A 23,755-nucleotide genomic window follows, 5' to 3' on the forward strand; every position below is an offset into this window, starting at 1 on the left:
CTCTTCATAAAGCTTCTGATAGTCCTTTTCATGCGACCTGTGAGTGCAGGGAGGTAACGGTCATAGTGACCCATGTTTTAAAAGTGGGCAAACACTCCAGAGTAGTTAGTTACCAGTAGCATGAAGTTCTTCCAAAGTAATACACGACTCAGGTGTTGTTTGTTTTTCTGCCTATGTATCTTAGTCCGTGGGTTATGGGTTGGCTCTACCTGGGTATGCTGTGGCAGCACGTTACCAAAGGAGCGCAAGAATAGGGTGGAGTGTGAATGTGACATAAGGATATTGCTATGCTGAAGTACTTTCAGGAAGTTTTGATTATTTAGTTATAGACATATAGTAAGTTGAATGTGCATACCTACCACACACATTGAAGAACTCATAAGCGACTCTTCTAAGGTAGGCGTCAGTCTGCTGTGTGTGTTTTCTTCTGACAAAACTAGTGGTTAGTTGTATACATCAGCAGGAATTTTACTGCCTTAATGCTACAATCCTAATTGTTAGAGCACTGTGGCCAGGCTGTAGAGCCAGTAGCTGCATTTTATATTTCTTACCTAAAACTTAATTGTTTTCCAGTGTCCAGTAGATAAACCAGTGGAAGATAAAGCTTGAACATTGTTTGAGAATTTTGGGGTTTTCATATGACCTACAAACAGTTCTTCCTCCTTGGGATGTGTGGAAATTTAGTATTTTTCTCAGCTGAAAATTGCTTTGCTTTTGATGTTGCAATATTTAGACACTTCACACATGTTAATAGTAGTTGCGTATCAGAGTTGATTTGAGTCATGAGGCAGTGGTGTGAAATTAAGTAATTATTCTTTGCTATGAGTAATCTGAACTAAAACAGGATGAAATCTGAACATGTCAAAATAACATTTGTTGCTTTATTAAAGGATTACAATATTACAGGGGTAATCTAATATATTAAAAACCCTACTTTCAGTTATATACAACACATGCTACATGACACATCAGTTTAATGCACATCATACTGTTGTAAAGAAGTGATGAGGTAATAAGGGAAAAGTGTGCAAGCACATGCACACAAACACACAGTAAGTATCTTACAGGCTTACTGAAAAATATATTGAACTTCTAGAGGCTTTTGCTCTCCCTCTTATATGCATTCTTTAACTTACATTTTTTTGTAGTAGTTACTGTTTTGAAATGGGTGTTATAACAATCTGTTCTAGAAACCTGCCTCAGAAGAATATTAGAATTATCCTAGAATTTCATAGTTGTGACTGACCTCTAAATATAGATGAGTAAATCTATTTAATAATTTGACAGTAATACGTTATAATTGTGAAATACAGTAAATATAACTCCTCTTGGCTACAGGTAACTTCTTTATATAATTTTCATCTATTGGCTGAGGATATTAAATAGCTTATGTATTGGTATCCATCAGTTGCCTGCAAAGTTGGATAGTCCCTTTAATTTATATCCAGCCATTTCTGATTACAGAGGCTACACAGCAGGTCATGACTGAAGGCAGGTACAAAATACTGTCCCAGTTGTTGTGTAGTATAACATGTTGGCTATACAGCCCATTATATCTGTTGTAAATCTGGATTAATTTCCGTATGCAGGTAGCTACTTCATTTTGGTAAGAAAAATCATTAGTATTTTTAAAATATTTGAATCAAATGTGAATTCTAATTTATAGGAGCAGATCATTAAAATGCTCAAAGCGAAGGGGAAAGACTGGTTTATCATGACAGTAATGGTTTGAGTATCTGCTCTCAAAATCAAATTATACAGTACTAACTTTATTCATGGCAGTTAACAAAGATTAAATTAGAATAATCACACTACTGTACATGTACCAGCTACAAAGTTCAAAGGATATGATTTCCTGTGTCAAATGATTGCTTATAATAATAATAATAATAATAAAACTCTTGCTGTACAGTTTGTAGTATTTCCTGTATTTGAGAATATTTATACATAATATAAAATACAAAAATATTTAAATGTTGTGGCAGTATTTTTACCATCCAAACTTAATTTACAGGGAATAAAAACCAGAAAGTTTATCTACAGTCCATTTAAACTGCCAGTTCTAAAAGGCTTAATATAACTACTTTTAGCATCAAGAGGTGTTCTGAATGGTATGTCATTTCAGTTCCTTTTTTTTCTTCAGCTTTTTTTTTTCCTGGAATGATTCTTGAAAATACAATATACAAGCCCTCATATCTTAGCAATAAATGTACAATATCTTACATTCCTCATTTCTGAAAAGATAATTCCAGATAATAACATCATAGCTTTACGTGATTTTTAGAACAAGAAAGCAAGCCAAGAGAAGAATTATTTCAGTGAAATGTGTTGGGGTTAGGTCTTATCATCATAACAACTTTCTTTAGTGAATATGATCCCCCCCGGAATTCAGCCCAGTAAACACCATCCTGATAACGACTGCGGTAGTGTCCTCCACGATACCAAACTCCATTGAGATTTGAATGAGCACATGCGTTGTACCACCATCCTCCCTTCTGGTAATGAGCGCAATTCCCTGCAAAAGAAAGCTCCAATTCAGTCTGAGCAAATGAAAAAATCTTACAGCAAGCAAGGAAGCTAAGCACAAAACAATTCTCTTTGGGTTGTTTTTTTTTTTTAACTGTGTGTTAAACATGTAGATACCATGTGGTACAAGGTGAATTTAGGCTTCTTCAGACATCAGCTCTGCAGTTAGGTTCTACAGATGGACTCATTAGTGTTACTCTGCCTTGTTGGAAAATTTGTTTGCATTACTGTCTCAAATAACCTCCCATAGCATATTTTACAGACCCTTGTTTAGCGTAAATGATAAATATTTCGATGAGAATTTTTGTTTCAGTGTTAGTACGTGTAAGGGCTGACATACCAGTTTGTGCTTCGTAAGTTAGTGACAAATCTCTAAAAATGTAATTTCTTTTTTTATGTGTGTGTATCACCACAAGTTATTTTTCCTTTTTAAAAAAAGGGGGTGGTGGTGGTTAGGGGGAGGAGCAGGGCAACTGAAAGGGACCTTGTACCTGTGTATACATCATGGTCCCGGTCCAGCGTGGTGAACTGTTTGCCATTGTGCCAAGTGAAAGAATCTCCCGCATTGCCATTGTAGCGTCCCAATCTCAACTTGTAATACTCGCTTTCTGGCTCCAGTCTGAAGCTAGCGTACTCAGCAAAGACTTTTCGACCTGACCAGTCTTCCATTGTTATGAGCAGTTTGTAGTTGCCTTGATTTGTTAACCAATAAATATTTTCTAATCCGAGCCAATATTCTCCATCTATATTACCAAATCCTTGCTGTAAAGGAAGCAAGAGAAGCATGTTAATATTGTGCATCTGTTTTAGTGGTAAATCTGAGTGTATTCTTAAGTAGAAAAACACAGTAACTTATTTTATAGAGACTTCCTCTTCTGGAAGGTTGAACACACAAATTCCTTTTCAAGTAGGCTGTTGGCCAGATTCTAAAATCACCCTTTAAATTAAATTTACCAGTAATTTTTAGAGGGTGGAAGACATTAAACTGCTCATTTGACCTAACCTTGTATGTCTCCCAGTTCCTGAAGAAGTTGACAGACCCATCCAGCCGTCTCTGAATGACTGTCCAGCCACCAGGGTCATGCCGTTGATCACACCACACCTGCATAAGCCGGTTTGTGTTTTCCGGTTTTACAAGATAGATGGAGCTTGTATCATGGCCATCTTCTAATGCTTGTAGACAGTCTCTCCAGGGCCCTGTGTCAAAACAGAAAGACTCTGCATCAAAATGCAATTCAGCATATCTTCAATGCAGGGCGGTATTTGAATTGGTAGCTTTTTACAGTAGATTCGCTTCTGCCGAGTAGTGCGTTTGTCTTTCCTCTTATTGAAGGTACAGTGTCCACTAAGTGTTTTCAAACAGATTAATTTGTTATGACTTTATTTCTCGAACATTTCACAAGGAATTACTAATAAAGGTAGATTTTTTTAAAAAATTTATTTTAAGGCAACTGCACTACAACATTGATTATATCTTCAGAGAAACTAAATATGAATGACTCCATAGATAAGTATTAATATTTATAATTTCCTTTAGAAAACAAAATGCTGAGTCTGACTTTGTCTTTGGGAAATTCAGCTTTTTAGATCCCCAAAAATGTCATTGGCACAGACATTAACAATGGAACGGACAACATAAATTAAGAATGTAGGTGTTACTGCTGTCACCTTAACAAACGATAACACAAAATAGAAATTAAGATTTGTATCTTGGAGTGCCCACTTATATAGTGAGAGAAATTACAGATAAATGAGAAGATTTCTAAAATGCTTTGTATTCACAAAAATTACAGATAATGCTCTCCTATTTTCAGAAGGAGAATGCATATTTTTTCCTTGAGTTTAGCAGAGTTCCTAAAGAGCTTACTCTTTTTGAAAGTATCTTACATTCATGATTTTTAAAGAAACTTTCTCCAATGGGAAGATAGTTAGATTCCATTTTAATCTGTGAGAAATTTAGGTATAAACATCTTGGGGGTCTGTGTTGATATCTGCAGATAGACCCCTGCCAGCTGCTTTGCTGCTGTCCTCGTGTCCCCCAAGCAGAAGAGTGAAGTCAACAAGAATCCTCGGGATTAGAGACCCTTGATTGACCACCCCCCACCCCCCCCGCGAAGGAGGAAGGCTTGTCACATCTTTTTGTGAGGAGTCTTATGTTGCTATCAAGAGTAATTTCTCTTAAATTATTTCAGTTCATCCACCCTTTTTCATAATTCACTGTCTGACACTGGTAATGGTAGAGCTACCCTTGTACTCGGTAAATGAGTTAGTAATAAATTAGTTTTATAGAAGCAACCTCAGTGTTTTGGGGGGTTCGGGGTTTTTTGGCCTTTTTAACTAGTTAATCAAAAAGTCAGTGTACCAGGAGGCAGTCCAAGTTTTTGGTCTGTGGCCACGCTGTGTTGTTCTTGTTTCCTTAGTCATAGTCACAGACTGGACCTAGAGTGCTGCTTCTAAGTCCCTTCTCCATTTCTGTCGTGGCTAACTGTTCAGATTTCTGGCAATTTAGATGTAGATGCAGTATTCTGTGACAAAGTTGCATGGCTTATGTTGAGAGGTCAAAGATGACAAATGTAATGAATGCTGGTAATTTAAATTGCTCTTGTTTATTTTATCACAATGTGTACATAGTGATGCTTCTTAAAAACAAAAAAGAACATGTCAGTTCAAAGTCATTATTGAAGAAACTCCTAAAATAGTCAACCACAGATCTTTGATCTTGTCTTCATAAAAATAAATATATAGCAGTATATGATATAGTATTTACAGCTTTCTAATCTTGCAGTTTCTTTCTAGGCCACGTGGCAACAGTGCTCTACTGCACATGATTCTTTTCTCTGAAAGTGCTTTAAGATGAAGATAAACTATTCTAAATACTTCAAAGCAGAGTTTGCCACTATTTTTCCATGACAGGTGTTTTTTTGTCAGATACTAACTTTCCAAAATTTTGACTAAGGTGTGTAGTCTCGGATTTGTCATCTGGCATCAGAAATGAAAGGGAACGTACTGAAGACATCTGGCCCCAGCATAAATCTCTGTAGGACAGCATGGTTACCTCTGCCTAAAAAAAAATACTTAATAATTAAGGGAATTTTATGGGTTTTTTTTATGTGAGGCTCTTTCTTTGAACCTGTTCATTGCTTTCTGGAAATACATATGGACTGTATATCAACCAGAACTCTGTCTGTATAGGTACCGAGCCCTTCAAATATCTCTAGAAGTGATACAAAATTGGTATTACAAAAACCAAGTTGATTCTTATTCAAGGTGATTGGATAATGATAACACGATTCAGATTTGTTTACTGCTTGTTCTACTGTTCTTAGCATATTTTCGATCAATTAGTGGATTTTTTTTGGGGGGGGGGGGGGGGCAATGTCACATTTACCACTTTTCATTCCTCACATACTAAGGCAATTTTTGGTGAGAGATTACACAGTAGTTAATTGTTTCATACTCAGTTTCCTCTAGAACTCTTGGGGAATGTGCTTTACTCTCTGTAGTTTGTTAGTATTTGCTTCTTTCCTTGGCTTTATAACTTCTTCTACCAACATTTCAGTTTGAGCTAAATCCTGCAGAGTATCCTCCTTGCCACTAACATAGTCAGCACATGAACCTCAAAGTGTCCCCTCGGTGAATACTCACATCAAAATTAATGTAGAATTTCTACTGCTGCCTTAATTTCTCTGAGTGTATCTTTTTATCTTTCCCTATAAACCTCTAGACAGGCTTCCTGTTCCTGGTGTGTTAGAAATCGGATTTATTATGCCTTTTTTTTTCCTTTTGCAAGTCATTCTTAAGATTTTAATGTGTCTTTGTATTTAACCTGACAGAGAGTATGTTCTTTTCTTATTTCCTCATTTGGACATGACTTTAGTGCTTTGAATGATGTAGTCTTTCTTGCAATACTGCTCTTTTAACAAGCTGCTTAACCATGACAAGATTTCCTGGTCCTTTCAAAGTCTGTTTTTTGGATGGATGAATAGTTCTGAATTTCCAGTAGGGTATCTTTAAATAGTCTCTGTGGTACTTGAAAACATTTTACCTTTTCAGTTAACACTTTTAGTTTATGCATCAGTGTTATGATACTCTGCTATTTTGTGTCATTTGTGTCTCCAAGTTTCTGATAGGCTATTATATCAAAACTTGCTAAACCCCCAACTTTCTCATTCTTGTATCTTTTTTCCTTTTTTTTTTTCTTCTTTTATTTAAGTGGTAATATTTGTTTAGAAGCATATATATGTTTGGCTTGGCCTCGCATCTATTTATTGGCCTAATATTTCTGTGCCCTGTTTAAACAATCTGCTATTCAGATTACATTTCAGCATTTTTTACTTGAATTTTGTCTACTGCTCCTATCCAAAGATTTTACTTGATGGTACAAAATCTGCATTGCTTCACCTAAAGGATATATCAGTTTAAACCATCTGATTCATTAAGCCATAATTATCACTATGAATATATATTGTCTGTCTTATGTTATTAGGTATGTTTATTTTTGTATACTACTAATGCCTTTTTTGAAAAAGTGTGTGACCATATAAAATTAGCACACACTGTATGTTAATATAGCATTAACCTTAGCATTACTGTTCGTTGTTTATTATTTAACAATTTAACTTTATTTTTTATAATGCAGCATAGGGTTAAAACATTTACCTGCAAGGTTTATCTGGAGGAGTATAATAAACTGTTTTGTGTGCATGTTTTTCTAGGAATAAAACATACATTTCATAATTGGTGTAACTGGCTACTAAATGTTTTGTTCCCAGGAAAAGATCTGTTGATTTGGTGGGCAAGGATGATGAAACAAATTCATTCAGTTCTCAAGTTCAGCTTTCACTTGTCTTGAGTCTACTCATCTGCCAATGTTGCACTAGCAAACTTATACAAAGCAGAATATTTTGATAAGCTATTCATGTAAGTCTGTTTTATCTAGAAAATGTAGCAGTGCTTCACATCGTAGTGTTTGTCCTGTTGCGGGTAGAATTCTACGCTCTAATAAACCGTTGTTTCAGACCTACCTGAATTATTGACCCTGTGGGCTAAACTTTTTGATGTTATAAACTAAAACCCATTGTAGATAAACCACATCTGCTTTTTGCATTGGCGTATTAAAGCTTGTAGTTGTTAAGCATTAATGCATGCAAAGTTGTTAGTGTTTGGCCTGTCATAGCCCTAGTCCCACCCCAAACCTCTGGGCAATAACGCCAAGAAAGGAGTTGTTATTGTCACAGATAAATCATTTAATCCTGAAGCCTTTTATTAGGCTTTTAGCTCTTTCAGGCAAGTCTAAGGGGCAATGTTCCTAAATAGGACTACAGAAAATTTACTTGGAATTCATATTTTGCTTAGCAGAATGGAGTAAAATACAATTGTCATTTTGAACAATCTCTGGTGTTGACATTAGGTGACTTACTGGCTATTTACTGGGGTTTTTTTGTTTTGTGGTTTGGGTTTTTTTTTTCCCCTGTAGAATTTCAGTGTTGTGTACATGTTCAGTATTTTGCCAACAGAATTAAACTTACCCAACTTATTCTTCTGGGCATGAGTGGGAAACAAGAATGCACAAATAAGAATTTGAAGTAAACAATTTATGGATAAAATTGCAAATTCTTCTACTCAATCAAAACCAAGTATTTTTTACATTTTCCTTTATTTTTGCAAAGCAACAGGAACATTGGGGTGGTTTTTATGCCTCATAAAATACGACTTTCTGGGAAATGCGTGGATCAAAGCATGATACTAGTCATTGCAGAGAAATGAACTTGTCTATTATAAAGTGTGTATCTCTAAAATTACTTTATATCCAGTGATGATGCCCACATTTCACAACGCATTCTTTCAGTTTCTTTTCTCTAGAACATTATACTATGAGACTGGGGTTCTTTAATTTACTTACATCATGTTTTTATGATTTGCTGCCAGTGGTGGTGTTATGCAGTCATCAGCTTTTATCACCTTAGAGGCAATAGACTATAATGTCTCTGTTGAAATATCCAATGCTTCAAATATTCCTAATAAATTTTTAACAAGATGCTTTTCTTCTGTGCCTCACTTCTCAAATCTGGCACGTTATTTTTTGTTATTTGGCTAGTTGTTTTGGCTTACCTTTGTGAATATGGAGAAAACATTCAGTTGTACATTTAAATCACACTACACAGTAAATCTATAATAGTAGGTAGGGAAAGACACTTCAAACATGCCAGAAATACTTCCAAATGACTGTCTTGTTTTAGATCATCGTCATAATAATGTTTTGTTCTGAATTACCTTCCTCTGAGTGTAAGCATAGGGGTCTAGTATCCTAGTACTGTATAAAGTTGTTACAGAAAGGGTCATTGCTCTTAAGATTTTAAATTATAAGTAACTTATAAAGTAGATGGTTTCAGAAATACTCATGTAGGAAAAACGACGAGCACTTTATTTTATAATAAGTGATGGGTATAGGACGCTCTGTAAGTTAGTTAAATTCATTTCTGTGGCAGTTCTTATGCTCTCCAATTCAGATTCTTGGTTTTTGACTGAGGTAAATGTGACTGCCAGTCATACTATTGGTTGGCCAGCAATAACAGATAGTGCAAAAAAAAATTGGGCAGCAATTGTGTAAACTTTCTCTATAGAGTATGTGCTGCTGTTAGGAGAAAAGGTCAGTTCTTTTACTAGATCTGTCTGGTAATTAGTGTTTTTATAATAATAAAATGTAAATCTTCCTTCTGAATTATTAGCATGCTTTACTAACAAAGGTCATACTATCTTCCCTTGACAAAGTGAGAGCCTCCTGACTTTCAGTTAGGTAGTTGTGATAAAATCACCCCTAGGGAATCAAGCAGACCTTTGAGGAGTAGTACCTTTGTAACCTGAACAGTGCCTGTTCACTGGCACAAACGCATTTAACTACAAAAATACTTTTCTCGTATTGGATGTATAGGATGGAGACACAGCTGTATAATGAAGAGACCACACATTTGTGTTACATAAAGGCCAGAATAGGTTTTGATAACTGATTCTGAGAGATGTATTGTATTGCTTTGGACTTGCACCCATCTGTGCCAAGTTGGAGAATGTGAAGTAAGACAAAATTACAGACACAATTTTAAAACTTATGTCTGTAATTTTGCTAACCCAAACCACATTATTACTCTTCCCAACCCTGTCTTTTTGTCTTGCATCTTCTCAATTTCTGTCTTCCACAGTCATTGATTCTGTTTGGATTCTTAAACAATTTCTCTAATCATATTTTGTTTCTTAACCTTAACTCAAACAATTAAGTTGTACTAAACAAAATACTTTATCTATTTTTTTTTAATGTGTAATTAAAAAAAAAGGGCGGGGGGGTAGGATTTTCACAGAATCATAGAATGGTTTGGGTTGGAAGGGACTTGAAAAGGTCATCTAGTCCAACCCCACTGCAGTGAGCAGGGACATGTTCAACTTGACCCGGTTGCTCAGAGCCCCGTCCAGCCTGACCTTGAAGCTGACCTTGAATCTGACCTTGAATGTTTCCAGGGATGAGGCATCTACCGCCTCTGTGGGCAACCTGTGCCAGTGCTTCACCACCCTCATTGTAAAGAGTTTCTTCCTTACACCTAGTCTGAATCTACATTCTTTTAGTATAAAACCATTGTCCCTTGTCCTATCACTACAGGCTGTAATAAATGTCTGTCCCCATCTTTCTTATAAGCCCCCTTTAAGTATTGGAAGGCTGCAATAAGGTCTCCCCAGAACCATCTCTTCTCCAGGCTGAACAACCCCAACTCTCAGCTTTTCCTCATGGGGAGAGGTGTTCCAGCCCTCGGTTGTTTTTTGTGGCCCTCCTTTGGACCTTCTCCAACAGGTCCATGTAATTGCTCTTATGAATTAGAGATTCACCTAATTCTGCTTTGTGCTGATGTTTTCACGCTGCATAATGTTTTATAGAAATGAGATGTCATATTTCAAGCTCTTACATGTGTCTTTTATGGATTTGGTGAGACTCAGTAACCATCCATAGTGCTTCGTGGGGAACTGGAAGCTTGGATCCATGTAGCTTTTAATTAATTTAAAATCATTAATAGAAATGAAAGGGAAATATGAGATTGTTTTTTAAAAAGTGAAGTAACTTAAGTCTCACTTTCTATGCAGTTTATGTGCATAATTAACTTAAATGTTGTTTGGGTTTTGGCACTTGTCTACATCTTCCAGTGAGCTACCAACTTCCAACTATGTATGTGCTGGGAGAAGAATACAGCAGATAAAAAAATATACAGCAAGTTTTTGGAATTTGTTAGGGATAAGTTTTTCATAGATACCTAAAATAGAGAAAGCAAAAAAACATAGGATGTATTTATTACCTTTGAACTTAGTAAATAGGGAAGAACTGTTTGAAAATATGAAATGGAAAGCAATGTAGGCGATCTTGATTGTGAAATAATGGAGGCCACAATTCTTAGGAAAGTGAAAAGCAAAACAAAGAAAATGAACTTAAATATAACAGACTTCAGCAAATTCAGAGAGTGTGCAGAGCAAATGCTTTAGACAGTTAGTCCAAATGAAGAGTTTACAATTTTGTTAAAGAGTCTCTGAGGACATTGCAATGGATTTTGCTATTGTAGAAGGCAGCTAGGGAAAATGGTAAGAAACTGACCTGGTTAAATCATGACCTTTCCAGTAGCTTTGAAAACATGAAGAAAGCTCAGACAAAGTAGATGCTAGCTCAAAGTATTAGGCATGGCTGGTTGTTTGTGGGGTTGGTTTGTTTGTTTTTAACAAAACAACAACCCCCAAAAAAACTCAGAAAAACAACAGTGTGGACAAAATATACAAAATTAAATCTACTGAGAGTGGTAAGATTTTAGTTAGTGGCCTGATACTTTGTGAGGAAGGAGAGCTGTCAAAAGATTAATCTGAGAAGGCATTTAATATTTTTCTTCCATTTTGTTTCAGTTTTCAATGCACAGGTTGGCTATGATCAGGTGGTTAGTACAGCCAGGAGCTTTTGCAAACTTTGAGAACTCAAGACATGGTACAGAAAGGATTGGATAAAATATAGGTGGATTTTTTTTTTTTTTCCCCCCAGTGGCTGGGCAGTTGGGGTGGTGGTGGGTTTTGTTTGTTTTGGGGGGTGGGGGGGTTTGTGGGTTTTTCCTAGTTCATTCCAGAAACCTGGCTGAAGCATCATTTACAGCATTAATTGTGGGGAGGGATTTTGTTTGAGATGTGTTTTGTGAGTAGAGAACATTCTGGAGGATGAGGAAAAGGTATTAAATGTTCCTTGCCGAAAAAGAAAGGTGGGGAGGATATCCTGGAAATGAAAAGTTAAATAGCTTAACTTTAGTTGTTGGAAATTTGGTTGAACAAATCAAACTGCTGCAAATGAGAAAATAAGGAGAGGAATATTATAATGGATTTGTGCAGAAGAAATGTGAAACTTCTTTTTCTCATAAGTTAAGTAGGTAAGGGAGAAATAGCAGATGTCAAATCTTGTCTTAGCAGCACTTCCTCAGGTGAGGATCTAGGGGTTCTGTGGGGTTGCAAGTTGGTCATGAGTCAATGTTTTACTTTGCAAAAAAGGAAAATGCTATGAGGATCGATAACAGAAGTACTATGCATGTGAAGTAACTTTTCTATTCTGCTGTGTGATGGTGAAGCCTCAGCTCCAGGTTGGGTACTTAAAAGCACAAGGAGGATGAGAAACAATTAACAAGTTTTCAGAAGAGTGTAACAGGAAGGGAAAAGGTCTTAACAGAACACTTGAAAGATATTTCACTTACAGAAAGATAGGGAAATACTGTACTAAGATTGAACCTACTTGGAGGTCAAAGTCAAAATGTAATTATTAAAGAGGCCTTCCTGTAGTGTATTGCTCCAAAGAAATTGTAATAGACCTGATTTTTTTCTTTTTTTTTTTCTTTTACATAGAACATTAGAATAATGATATTTTTGGCTGAGGTTCTGCATGCCACAGTGCAAGCTTTGGTGAGTTCATCTCTGGCAATATTGTGAAATAACTGCTTTGTAGCAAAATGTGTTAGAGACTGTGCTTTAGATTGAAACACCTGCTCAAGTTTCTTCCATTGTGGATACCTCCATGGAGAAATAATGTTGTCTTTTTTTTTTTTTTAAATGTGGCAGTTGCATTATTTGATAATTCTAAAGAGTTTGATGATGTCATGTTGCAAATAGCCTTGAAATATATTCTGAGTGCAGTTCATGTGCCTTACTCTGTTTCAAGTCTTAGTTTGAGATGCCTGTGGGTCCCCTATCTTTTTTCTGAAGTGAGTACATGTTGCCCACACACTGAAGAACAGACTTCTCTTGTATAGGACACATAATACTTGAACTATTTTTTTGAAATATGTAGAACCATAGGTGAAACTGGATTCTTTACCTGTTATTTCTTTATCATGTAGATCAATTGATCTCTAATGTGATTTCAGATGCCTCTAATCTTGCTTATGGCAGAACTCCTAAGACTCTTAATGAGGGCTGCATAATCTCTCTTACTATTCTACCACTTGCTTCCCTTTGCTTCTGTCTCAGAGCGCAAGTGCCCTCTGTGAGGTACAGAGCAGACACATACTCCTTTTTGAGTTACACAAGCACAAAAATTATCACATGCTAGATCAACAAACTTGTAATAACTTCATAAGTGTTTACACAAAAAGTGTCAAACCCCTTCAGATGTCATGAATTATAGCAGTTTGGTCTTGGGCACAGGTAAATAAAATTTAGATGATTGACTGTTCATTAGTAAGATTTTTCTGCAGCTCTTTATCTCATACATCTCATAAATGGTGGGTTTGTCTTGGCAAAGTAACATGAGAAAAATCTGTGGGGCTAGTGTATCTGAATCTGTTAGACATTCAGAATTCATTTTTTTTACTTTCTTTCTGTGCTTGTACTACAACATGTATATTAGAAATACACAAGATAGATACACAGCATCAGATCTGAGAAATCTCAGTTCATTAAAAATAATTCATTTGCATTTATCTTGCTAAATAAATAGTCTGCATTTTTGATACTACAGTTAAAATGTTGCCCACTGCATATTAGCATAAACTGATGTAGACATATCAATAATATTACTTACCAGATGGTTTATCAGTTGAAGTTGGAATACTAGTAACTGCAGGCATGGTTGGTAAGGTAGGTGGCAAAACCTTTAAGTTCTGATCACTCTGAATCTCATTAGTAGATATCTGGTTAATAATGCGATTGTAAGTAGGAGGCTGGTACACTTTATTTGGTGGCTGTGGAGTTTGTGGCAGTGGCTTTATGGATGGCATTCTTTGACAGTGTTCTTCCAGTTGGGCAATTATTATGGACTGATTATTGGCAATTGACATCAAATGTTGGTACTTGTGCTCTAAGTCTTTGTATTTGTTTGCGAGCTGCAACATATCTGCAGTTTGGTTCAAAATCTTATTCTCAAGTTGAGAAAGTTCTAAGGCGTTGTCACGTTTTCGGATAATTTCATGTAGTAACTGCATATAGAGTTGTGTGACACGAGAATTCATATTTCTGCTCTCTTTTCTTAAGAGTTTAACCTCATTAACAATCCCACCATCCACTTCTACCAGTTGCTGGAGATTTTCTATTTGTCTCTTTTGTTTAAGAAGTTCATTGTTAAGTAACTGTAATTCTTGTTTATTTACCCTGTTTTCAAGTAGAACTTCAGGCTCCTTGGAATTAACGCAAATGGCACCTGTCACTCTCTGTTGAGGTACAATAAAGGTGTAAGTGCATTTGTCCTGTGTGTCACTGGAACGCTTATATCTGTTCATATAAATGAATTCTTGTTCTGTTTCCTCGTCGTTGCCTTCAAATTCCTGTGCTTTGCTTGCAGTAGCTCCCACAACAGCTATTAGCATTAAACAGATGAATCTTCTTGTCATTGTGATCCTCTAGTTCTGGTCTAATACTCTTCTGCAAAGAACTTTTTAAAATCTGTTTTAAAATAAATTTAACAGTAAGTAACAAAAAGGAAATCAATGCAAACTTATGACTGATAATCTGTTCTAAAACTTACAAAATATTACATAATAACTCGTACGTCTGTGTACAAATGAGATCTTTTTCTTGTCCACCATGAACTTAGCTGGCCAAAGGGGACATCATGGGGAATAGTTGTATCATTCTGTGGCCAGAACTGTAGTTACTAGTTGCTACTTTATCTAAAGCCTGCCAAGAACCACAAGAAACTAAGGAATAAATACCAGGATTTGAAGAGTCCTTTCTTCCAGGCAAGTACCACAAAAGTTTCCAAGATTGGTGTTTTCATTTGAATATGCATTACATTTTCATTTCTTACAGTTACAAATATAACCTTTAAATGTAAATAGAATGTAAGTTAATATGTACTGTTGAAAGTTCTAAAAATATGAAATAGCTCATTTGCAGTATTTTATAACTGCATGTATATTACAGGTGATTTAGCTTAGATGAAATGTATCAGTTTTGCTTTAGTCAGCAGTATTGAACCTCATAGTTTAAAAGAAAAAAAAGAAAAACTTACTCTGCACTAGTCCTTAATAATTATAAATTAATAACTCTACTGCCCAAATATCACAGGCAGTAACATCTGTTGGTTTTCCAGACTAGCAGAATTTACAACTAAAGTATTTATTGTGACTGTCACTGCAGGCATTATCTTTACACTCAGCCTGGTCATTTCACTTCAGAGTCTCTCTTGGAAGGGGAAAAACACATGCATATGTGCATGGTGGACAAAGGTGACCCCCGGCTATTAAAATTAGCTACTAGTGTACACTAACTTAGTTCTCAGAGCAGAGGTGGAAATTTGAGGCCATCAAAATCTCTTAAAAAATGTCAGTACCAGAACTTTATAGGCAGCAGTCATCTTGGAAACATGAGCTTCGCATTGTCACTACTGCCAGGAATGCCCTTGTCACAAATTACTCTTACCAGCTCTTGAACAGCACTTTGATACGGCGTATTTTTAACAGCTTTTTGTTGTTGAATTTTAATAGGCATGTGTATATATAACCTAGTTTTCTTAAAATAAATAAAATAGGAGGAAAAAATGCAGTATGGAGCTTTTTCAGTGTATAAAGCCTGCTTGATAATTTTTAAAACCACGGTGGCGTTACCATCATATTTCTTGTTGCTTGTAAAACATTTCACATGGAATAACCATTCAGTGTTTAAATAACTGCCACTTTACTGCTTGGTCATCTTTAGTACAATGAAATTTTTTACATGACATGAAATGATGATAGTAACAGCTGTGAGAAATTGGAATGAGTCCAGCTGAGCAGAGTCAACATGGCTAGCTAGAGGCTGGCAGACATGATGTATGAGGAGCAGCAGAAACAGCTAGGTTTGTTTAGCCTCTGGAAGAGAATGTGAAGGAGACGTCTTACTGCTGTCTTCAACTACTTAATGGGTGATTGTAGAGAAGATGGATTCTTTTTGGAAGTGCATGGTAAAAGTATAATGGTCAGTGGATACAAACTGCCTCAGAAAAAATTCATTCTGGGTTTTAGAAAAAAAGAATTTCAAAATGAGGGTGACCAAGGACTGAAGCAGTCACCCAGAGTGGTAGTGGAATCTCCATTCCTGGAAATACGTAAAGTTTTGATCTAGGCAAGGCTCTGAGCAGCCTGATTCAGTGTTGAAATTAGCCTTGGTTTGTAAGATGAAGGTGAGGTCTCATCCAGTCTGAATTGTTCTATGATTCTAGGCAGATGCTGACTTTTAAGAAATTTTTTTTTTTTTAGCGTTTCAAGATAATGATGGATATGCATGCTTAAATAATTATTCATACTGAGAAGAGAGAGGGTTGTTAGTCATTCACATTTTTCTGTTGTTTTGAAATAAACCATAGGAGTTTCTATAAATGCTTCTGTAAGTGATTCAAAAAAAGTGACCAGGACTTGATCCTTCTTAAAGTTTTTGGATATACATTTTTGCCTCAGTTTCTTATTTGGAATAAACTTGTTTTCATTTTGCAAACAGAAAGGAATTGTGCTTTACAGAACTTGTCAAGTATCTTGAAAACTTGTCAGATAAAAGTTTGGAGTTTGACATGGTTTCTGTAAGTAAAGAATGTTATTTGGAGCCCTGGAAAACAGGGAACATAAATTCACCCCAGACAGCTTTAACTTGCATAATCAGCATTTGCACGGCAGGTCACACTTGGAAACCCTGGCAGTTTTCCAGGCCTCGTATTTATGCACAGATGGACTGTTTTTTGCCAGTGACTCTCACATATAGGTGTAAAATGGGTTTTATTTCACTGTTTGATTTGAAATATCTTTTTTTTTCCCCCCTCAAAAACTGGAATTATTGTGACCACTGAAAAGAAACTAATTTTTTCCTCAGAATTCACTTGTGTCTTTGTTACATCTCATGTCTTTAATTCAGCACAGGATTTGGGGTGCACATGCTTTTCCAGGCTGAAGAAATACAGAGCAATGTGTAACAGTTCAATTTTTCTCCAGTTTTTTTAAGAACTGTTTAAGAAAAAAATGGAGCAGAGTTCATCAGCCTCATCAGTTCAAACATCTTTCAAAATGGAATAGAATAGACTATTCCAGTTGGAAGGGACCTACAACGACCACTAGTCCAACTGCCTGACCACTTCAGGGCTGACCAAAAGTTAAAGCACGGTGTTAAGGGCATCGCCCAAATGCCTCTTAAACACTGGCAGGCTTGGGGCATTGACCACCTCTCCAGGAAGCCTGTTGCAGTGTTTGACCGCTGTTTGCGGAAGGTAAGCCATCAGCGAATGACATCAGCATGATTAGGCCATGCTGAAATGCTTTTCTCTCATGGTCTTGCCTGCATGTCACCTTGTCTAAGGCGTTCTTCCTATAAGAAAAAAACATTGGAAGGAAAAGTACATTGCTAAGAAATGCTCTTGTACACATAGAAACAAGAACCATACTGTCTTCAGATGTCCTTCTTCCTGCAGACTCAGTTTATGAAGTGTTCTCTTAAGTCTTTTATTGTCTGTACTTGTTCAATTAAAAAAAAGTGTTCAGAATGAGGCCTGTTTGTTGCATATGGTGATGGACTACATAAAATACATGGCATTTCTTTTCTGCAGTTTGATTCAAATGATGTTCATAACGAACGTGCTTGTTCGGACAACTCTCAAGGATTAACCTTTCAGGGAGAAAAAATCTTGCTGGAGGAAGTGGCGGGAGGGGGGAAGCCAGAGAAACAATTTTAAGGAAGGATTTAATGCTTTTTAATATCTTCCTCTTCTTTTTGAGTAGGAGAACATCAGATTCTTCAGACATCAGAATTCCTTCCCATGGGAGAGGAAGATCTTACTTATTTAATGTCTAGCACACTAGCTTTCGGTTTTCTTCTGTTTGCACTTTTGCCAAGTAATTGCTCACACTCTTTGTACTTAACTAGTGCCATTGCTTGCTGATCACTCAGTTCGTCCTGCTTCTCTGGCTCGGCCCCCCTCTTCCTCTCTCCCTCTCCCAGTAGCTCTTCTGCAGCAGACTGGGAAGGAACTGTGTTACTGGGGCCATATTTGTCCCCAATGCAAAATTCCACTTAGGTAGCTGTAGACTTTTAACCTTGCCATTGCACAAAACTACATTATATCAAAGCATGCTTGCAGGTTTGATGCAAAGTACCTTAATTAGTGGAAATGAGGCATGTCTGTCTGTTATCCTTGTGCACACTGACAAAACTTCAACAAGCAAGCATACAAACAAAAAATGGGAGGAGTGAAAGAAGCACACTTAAAAAGAAAGATATGTGTAATTTTAATTAAAAATCAAATAGAACTTCTAATTAGGAAACGTATGGAAGTTTGAAGTAATTTCATGTCTAGATTCTGGCTGTTCAAGACTCGTGTACTCATAAAGGCACTTTTCATGGCAGTTGAGTTGGGACAAACTTGCCCTGGTGCAGATGCACCTAAAATCAATTTTGTGTATGTTTACCCTACTTGGCACTATATATTACTTTACTCAGGCAAAATAATAATTTTTTTCTGTTCATCTTTTGCCAGTATAACTGTATCTGTATGAAAACTTTTGGCGGCATTGTTGTGTGGGTTATAATTACAGTATTTTTCATACTTGTAGCCAGCATAAGTGCTTCGGTTAAAATTTCAGTTTGTAGACCAAATGTTGGCCTATCTATGCATATAACTGGAAGTAGGTAATAAGAAGTTGGTTTGTTTGCTCATTTATTGTTTGCCCAACTGAGGATGTTCACATGATCTGGTAAAAAAAGAGGAAATAAGCTTTCTGAAAGGGATATCAGATGTTTTGGCATTTGATTGGTTTTTCCTGTCCCTTAAAGGGGAAAAAGTAAATAAAATCTTTCTTTGGCTTTGCTTTGAAGTATTTTTCTGTCTGGTACTCTGTCATGCTTATATGGGACTTTTGGTTAGTCAAAATATATTACCTTTTGACTGTTATGAATATCTTGAAATTTATACGTGATAGTTCAACAAGATTCAAGTATTTTACCATCTAAAATTATACAGTTGTTTCACATCCTATAATTTAATAGATGTCATGATCCTGAAATGATAAAGGTAAAAATATTTCTACATGCAAAGTATTACTGTTTGGCAAATGTTCACTTCTTTTTAAATCAGCTTACCTTAAGAGGAAGCATTAAAGGTAGCAATGTCAGCACTATGGCCTTTTTTTTTTTTTTTTTTTTTAAGCTACTTACAACAAAATACACATTTCATTGTGGATATTCCAACATGTATACCTTTTTTTCATTATCGGTTGGTTCTGATGCCATGCTTCAGAGGATCTAATTTTTTACAAAATAGACTGGTTAACCGTCTCTCTCAGGTTTTAGGAAATATTTTACCTATCCTTGGGATTTTTGTGTACAAAAGAGAACAAAGGCATGTTTCCATCAGATGAAAAATATGACTTGTAATAACATAATAAAATATCATTAAGCTTATTTGAAAATGCTACCAGCAGCCTTTCAATGCTATGGCTGTTTTTTGTTGGATGAAATTTGTTCATAGAATAGACATTTGCAGTATTACTCTGGAAAGAAAGGTGTTTGTTTATGAAAGCCTGAGTATATGTCAACACTGTAAGAGTCAACATTGTTGCATCTACTTCTAAAGTGATTTTGCAATGTTGAGTCTTTAAGCCATTGAGAGATTGGCATCTTGTCTCTGGGAGTTTATACCATGTTCTTTTTACACCTACACTTTTCAGTGTTCTGCAAAAAAAAGAGCTGAGACTGTAGGAAGACCACTGGATGGTGGCTGAGCACTGAACTTTATTATGCTTTATTTTGGATTACAAGTCAGTTCAAGGAGGAAATGTTTTGACATTTAAGGAAGACATCACCTGTACTATAGCATTTTGGAGAAATACAAAAGCAAAATAATGATCTGTGTAAATCTTGTGTGGAAAACCTGAACTAAGACAAATGTGGAAAATAATTGCCTGGATTTCATACCAGAATATAAATTTTGTATCTTCAGTTGCATTGGTATAGGTTACTCCTACAGATAAGGAACATAAAAGAACCCAGTAGGTAAAAGCAGAATTGCTTCTTGCTGCTGCTCTTGTTTTTCTGTATATAGTAAACTGTTATTAAGCTAGAAGACTGTAGGTATGAAAGTGTGATGCACTGAGTGATATAAATGCAGCTTTTGCACAAGTGATATGTGACAGACACTGTGTCTACCCTTGGAGACTGCTTTACAGAGAAGGCAATTTTCTGTGCTAAAACTAGGATGTTACACAAGGGGATTTCTGGGGACTTCAGTAACTATTTGAATTGCAGCATAGTTGAATTTATTGCAAAGATAATCTGATTAAGAAAAAACACTACCAGTTTGGTTTGAGGAGCTAATGTATCAGAACCTGGTACATGATGAAGATAGCAGCAATTTTCCCCTCAGAAAGTTCGACTAGATTTTTAGTGGCATCTGTGTCACAGCTGAGGAACTAAGGAGGCATTTTTAGTTTATCAGGCTTCAGTTACGATAATCCCTGTAAAAAAGGTGAAGGAGTAAGTTTCCTTTGTGACTTTTTACACTTAAGCAGGAGTGCTCAGTAAGCTGTCAAAATAAAATCAGATTCTCCATTTTAAGTCACTGTATCTTTGCGATAACAACTGTTCTTTTTACAACAAACTGCTACCATTTTCTATCATTGTCACTCAACCTCCCTAAAAAGGAAGTTAATTCCAGAATTTGGGGCTTTTAAAATTATTTCACTCTATTTTCTGTATATGGTTTTATTTATGTGTCATATTTTCTTTTTTTTGGTAATAGGTGACTTTCGTTTCATTAAAGAGTGGCTAGGCATGGTCCAACACTCACAATTTATTCCCATCCTTGTAAATTGCTCTGACTCAAGGGCTTATAGTCTCGAGAATGAATCGGTAAGAGTGTGTGCAGGTCTAACGTGCCAGAATTGAATGCACCATAATTAAACTGATAGTTCAGAGCCTTTTAGAAATACCCAGATAGATGAAAACACATATATAAGAAGGATGAGAGATGCACTTTTGGCACAACACTGGTATTTTCTGACATTTCCCTGTATGGTAGTTTTGACTTAAAAAAAGAAAATAGCAGTGATATCCTACGTACAGATGAGTTTGTTTTGCCATGCTAAATTGCTCTGTTAGCAAATCCAGTTCTGTGGGTTAATCGGTTCTTGTGTGCTGGTCGTATTTAATGTAATGAGGCTAGCAGCCATTTGATGGGCTGGCTTGCCCTACATACCTGACATGTATGGTACCTTTTGTGCAGATTGCTCAAGCATGTAGACATGTAAGTGAAGGCACATTCACAAAAGGCATAGTGTTAGCTATTACAGCACTTATTCTTGAAAAGATAAAACTATTTTATTTGATTGTGAATTCACACATAGTTTGAGAATTGTTCATTCTAACGAAGAAACATGAAAAACTAGCAACAAATCTTCACTGTTTCTTTAATACTTTTGTCTTTGATATTAAAAGGGGGGTTTAAACTAGTGCAGTTTCACATTTTAATTGGATTGTAAAAGCAAATGGAGCAAAGGTGTCGAAAATGTAAAATCCTCCTATAAAAAGATCAGAGGGTTTGGTTTTGGTTTCTGTTAACAAACATTAGTTTTTGTTTCTGCAGAGTCCTTTGGTAGTCAGTGTTTGTGGACTTAGAGTTAGCTGGCATGTTCCAGGCACCGTGCCAGTAATATGATCTGGATTTCACAACACCATTGTGATAAGATAGATAAGCATGAATTTTCTGAAGCTGCTTTCTTTCTTACTCCCTGCCCCTTTTCTCAGAGCTCATGCTCTGTTCTTACTCCTTCTCCCAAACATTCTCTTGCATGGAATTATGTTAATCCATCCTCTCAGTTTTTCAGGTAGTCTTCATATTTAATGTGATTTATTAACTTTTGCCCTTTTCTAAGGAGAGGGACTTCCACTGGTACAGGTTTTCTTTTAGAATTAACTAATGTAGTTTGATTTTTAGATGAAGAGTACTGCTGTGAAAAACCTGAACACTGATTTTTTTGTTTTGTTTTGTAAAAGGAAACAGCAATTCACAGTGAAAATACAGCACAGCAGTTTAAATGCCACATGTATTAGGAAAAGCTTTAAAGTTTTGTTTGAACTTTTAAAGTAAATATAATAGGGGATAGGGAAGGGCTGACACATAATAGCATGCAGTTTCAGTTATGAAAACATGATGTAAAACTGAGTTGGAAAATTTAACTTCAAACTTAAGAGGGGAATGATTTTGGGGTTTTTGTCACTAGTTAATTGATTCTGTTGCAAGCAGTGCCACACTGACAGAAAGCAGTTAATTGCTTTAGATACTTTTATTGTAATGCATTCTGTACTCGGCTTTTCTGTCCGCTTAAAATTGTGGTGAAATTTTGGTTCAAGCACTAGTTCATTCTTCTTAAAAGGAAATACTTTTTTCACTGAGGGGAATGGATGACTAAAGCAACACTTCAGAATGAGACTCTCTTAATTAGCTCTTGGAGAATTTTTGTTTTGTAATACTATCAAGTGCTGCAAGAAACTTCAAAAGATTATGTATCTTTTTTTTTTGCCATGTAACTTTTTTTCAAGTTTTGGCAAAAGATAGCCTTTTTAGTTACAAGAAGTACAAATTTTCTTTCTGGATTACTAAGAATTTTAGTCTTCTTGTTTGTGGATTGTTCTTTGTGCTTTACTGAAGTTCTGTCATAGATGTGGAATGTAATTACTGAGAGAGAGCACTGCTTTTGTTGTTACTTCCCTTAACAGCGGCCTCACCTTATTTTCACTTAATCCAATCACTACCAAAAAGTGCTCATACTGTGTGTGTTTATATATGTGTGCATGCACATTGTACGTAATAGCCCTGAAACAGATTCACGTTAATAAATGTGACTCATTTTGCCCATGAAAAATAGGAATTAGATCATATAGTAAATGTTTAATGCTTACCCAAGGGTAGTCATACATGCTAGGTTCTTTTTTAAATGACATTTTTGCAAAATCTTTCAAATATTTATTTTATTATTATAAGTTCCAGGAACTTTTGTATCTCCTTGATCAGGCATGAGCGTAAGAAAGACTGAATGGAGATTTCATAATTTTTAATACAGGTAGTCCTTTAGAAAAGTTGTTACAGAAATTAGGATGTCCTAGAAAGTTTGTTGAAAGGCATATAAATTGTCAGCGAATTTGAGGAGCCATGAAGCCCAAAGTTACATGCAGAATTAAATAAGATTTAAAAAAAAAAGAATTCATATTCTTGAAAATAATGGCAAGACAGTTTTTCGCTGTCTGGCATCGTAAAATGTCTCAACTATCTTTACAACTATATTTGATTTTTTTTTTTAAAGGAAAAAACAGGCTTGCTCCTTTATGTTAGGGAGCAGTGTTATCTTTGACAAGCTTACCATTCAGCCATGGTAGTCCGGCTGGCTCTGCAAGCCAGTCAGTCTTTGGACCCTGGGCGTACAAAACCAGCGGCACACTTTAAATGCAATCCATCCGAGCTGCCCGCTCTTACCCTGTCTCCTCTGGCCGCTTGCTTCAGTCCTTCGCCTGCGCTGCTCAGAGGTCTCCTGGAGGGCCGGGCCGCGGCAGCCCTGACATCTCCCTGCGCGGCGGTGCCCAGGCGCGGTGCTCGCGCGGCCGCAGCCCTGCGCGGATGGCCTGGCACGCGCTGCCGTTCGCCGACGGGACGGCCAAGCGACACACGCTTCGCTGCTGCTTCTCCGTCTTTCTTCAAGGTTTTTCACGGCTTGCCTGCCCGGGCTAAGGCACG

At 36.4% G+C, this 23,755-nt stretch overlaps 2 protein-coding genes across 3 annotated transcripts in view; one reads left to right on the forward strand and one right to left on the reverse strand.

Moving 5' to 3' along the window:
• RALGPS1 (Ral GEF with PH domain and SH3 binding motif 1) overlaps window positions 1–23,755 on the forward strand; it is a 113,248-nt gene that overhangs the window by 35,417 nt on the left and 54,076 nt on the right. The gene's annotated exons all lie outside the window — the stretch shown is intronic.
• Window positions 2,131–14,426, reverse strand: ANGPTL2 (angiopoietin like 2). Its single transcript, XM_009481825.2, has 4 exons — window positions 13,601–14,426; window positions 3,530–3,723; window positions 3,018–3,288; window positions 2,131–2,515 (listed from the first exon to the last, which is right to left on the reverse strand). Exons 1-4 carry the CDS (start codon window positions 14,403–14,405, stop codon window positions 2,316–2,318), a joined length of 1,470 nt encoding a protein of 489 aa, XP_009480100.1. The 5' UTR covers window positions 14,406–14,426; the 3' UTR covers window positions 2,131–2,315.

This window comes from Pelecanus crispus, chromosome 9 (genome assembly GCF_030463565.1).
Source record: "Pelecanus crispus isolate bPelCri1 chromosome 9, bPelCri1.pri, whole genome shotgun sequence".
In the NCBI taxonomy this organism is placed as follows: Eukaryota; Metazoa; Chordata; class Aves; order Pelecaniformes; family Pelecanidae; genus Pelecanus; species Pelecanus crispus.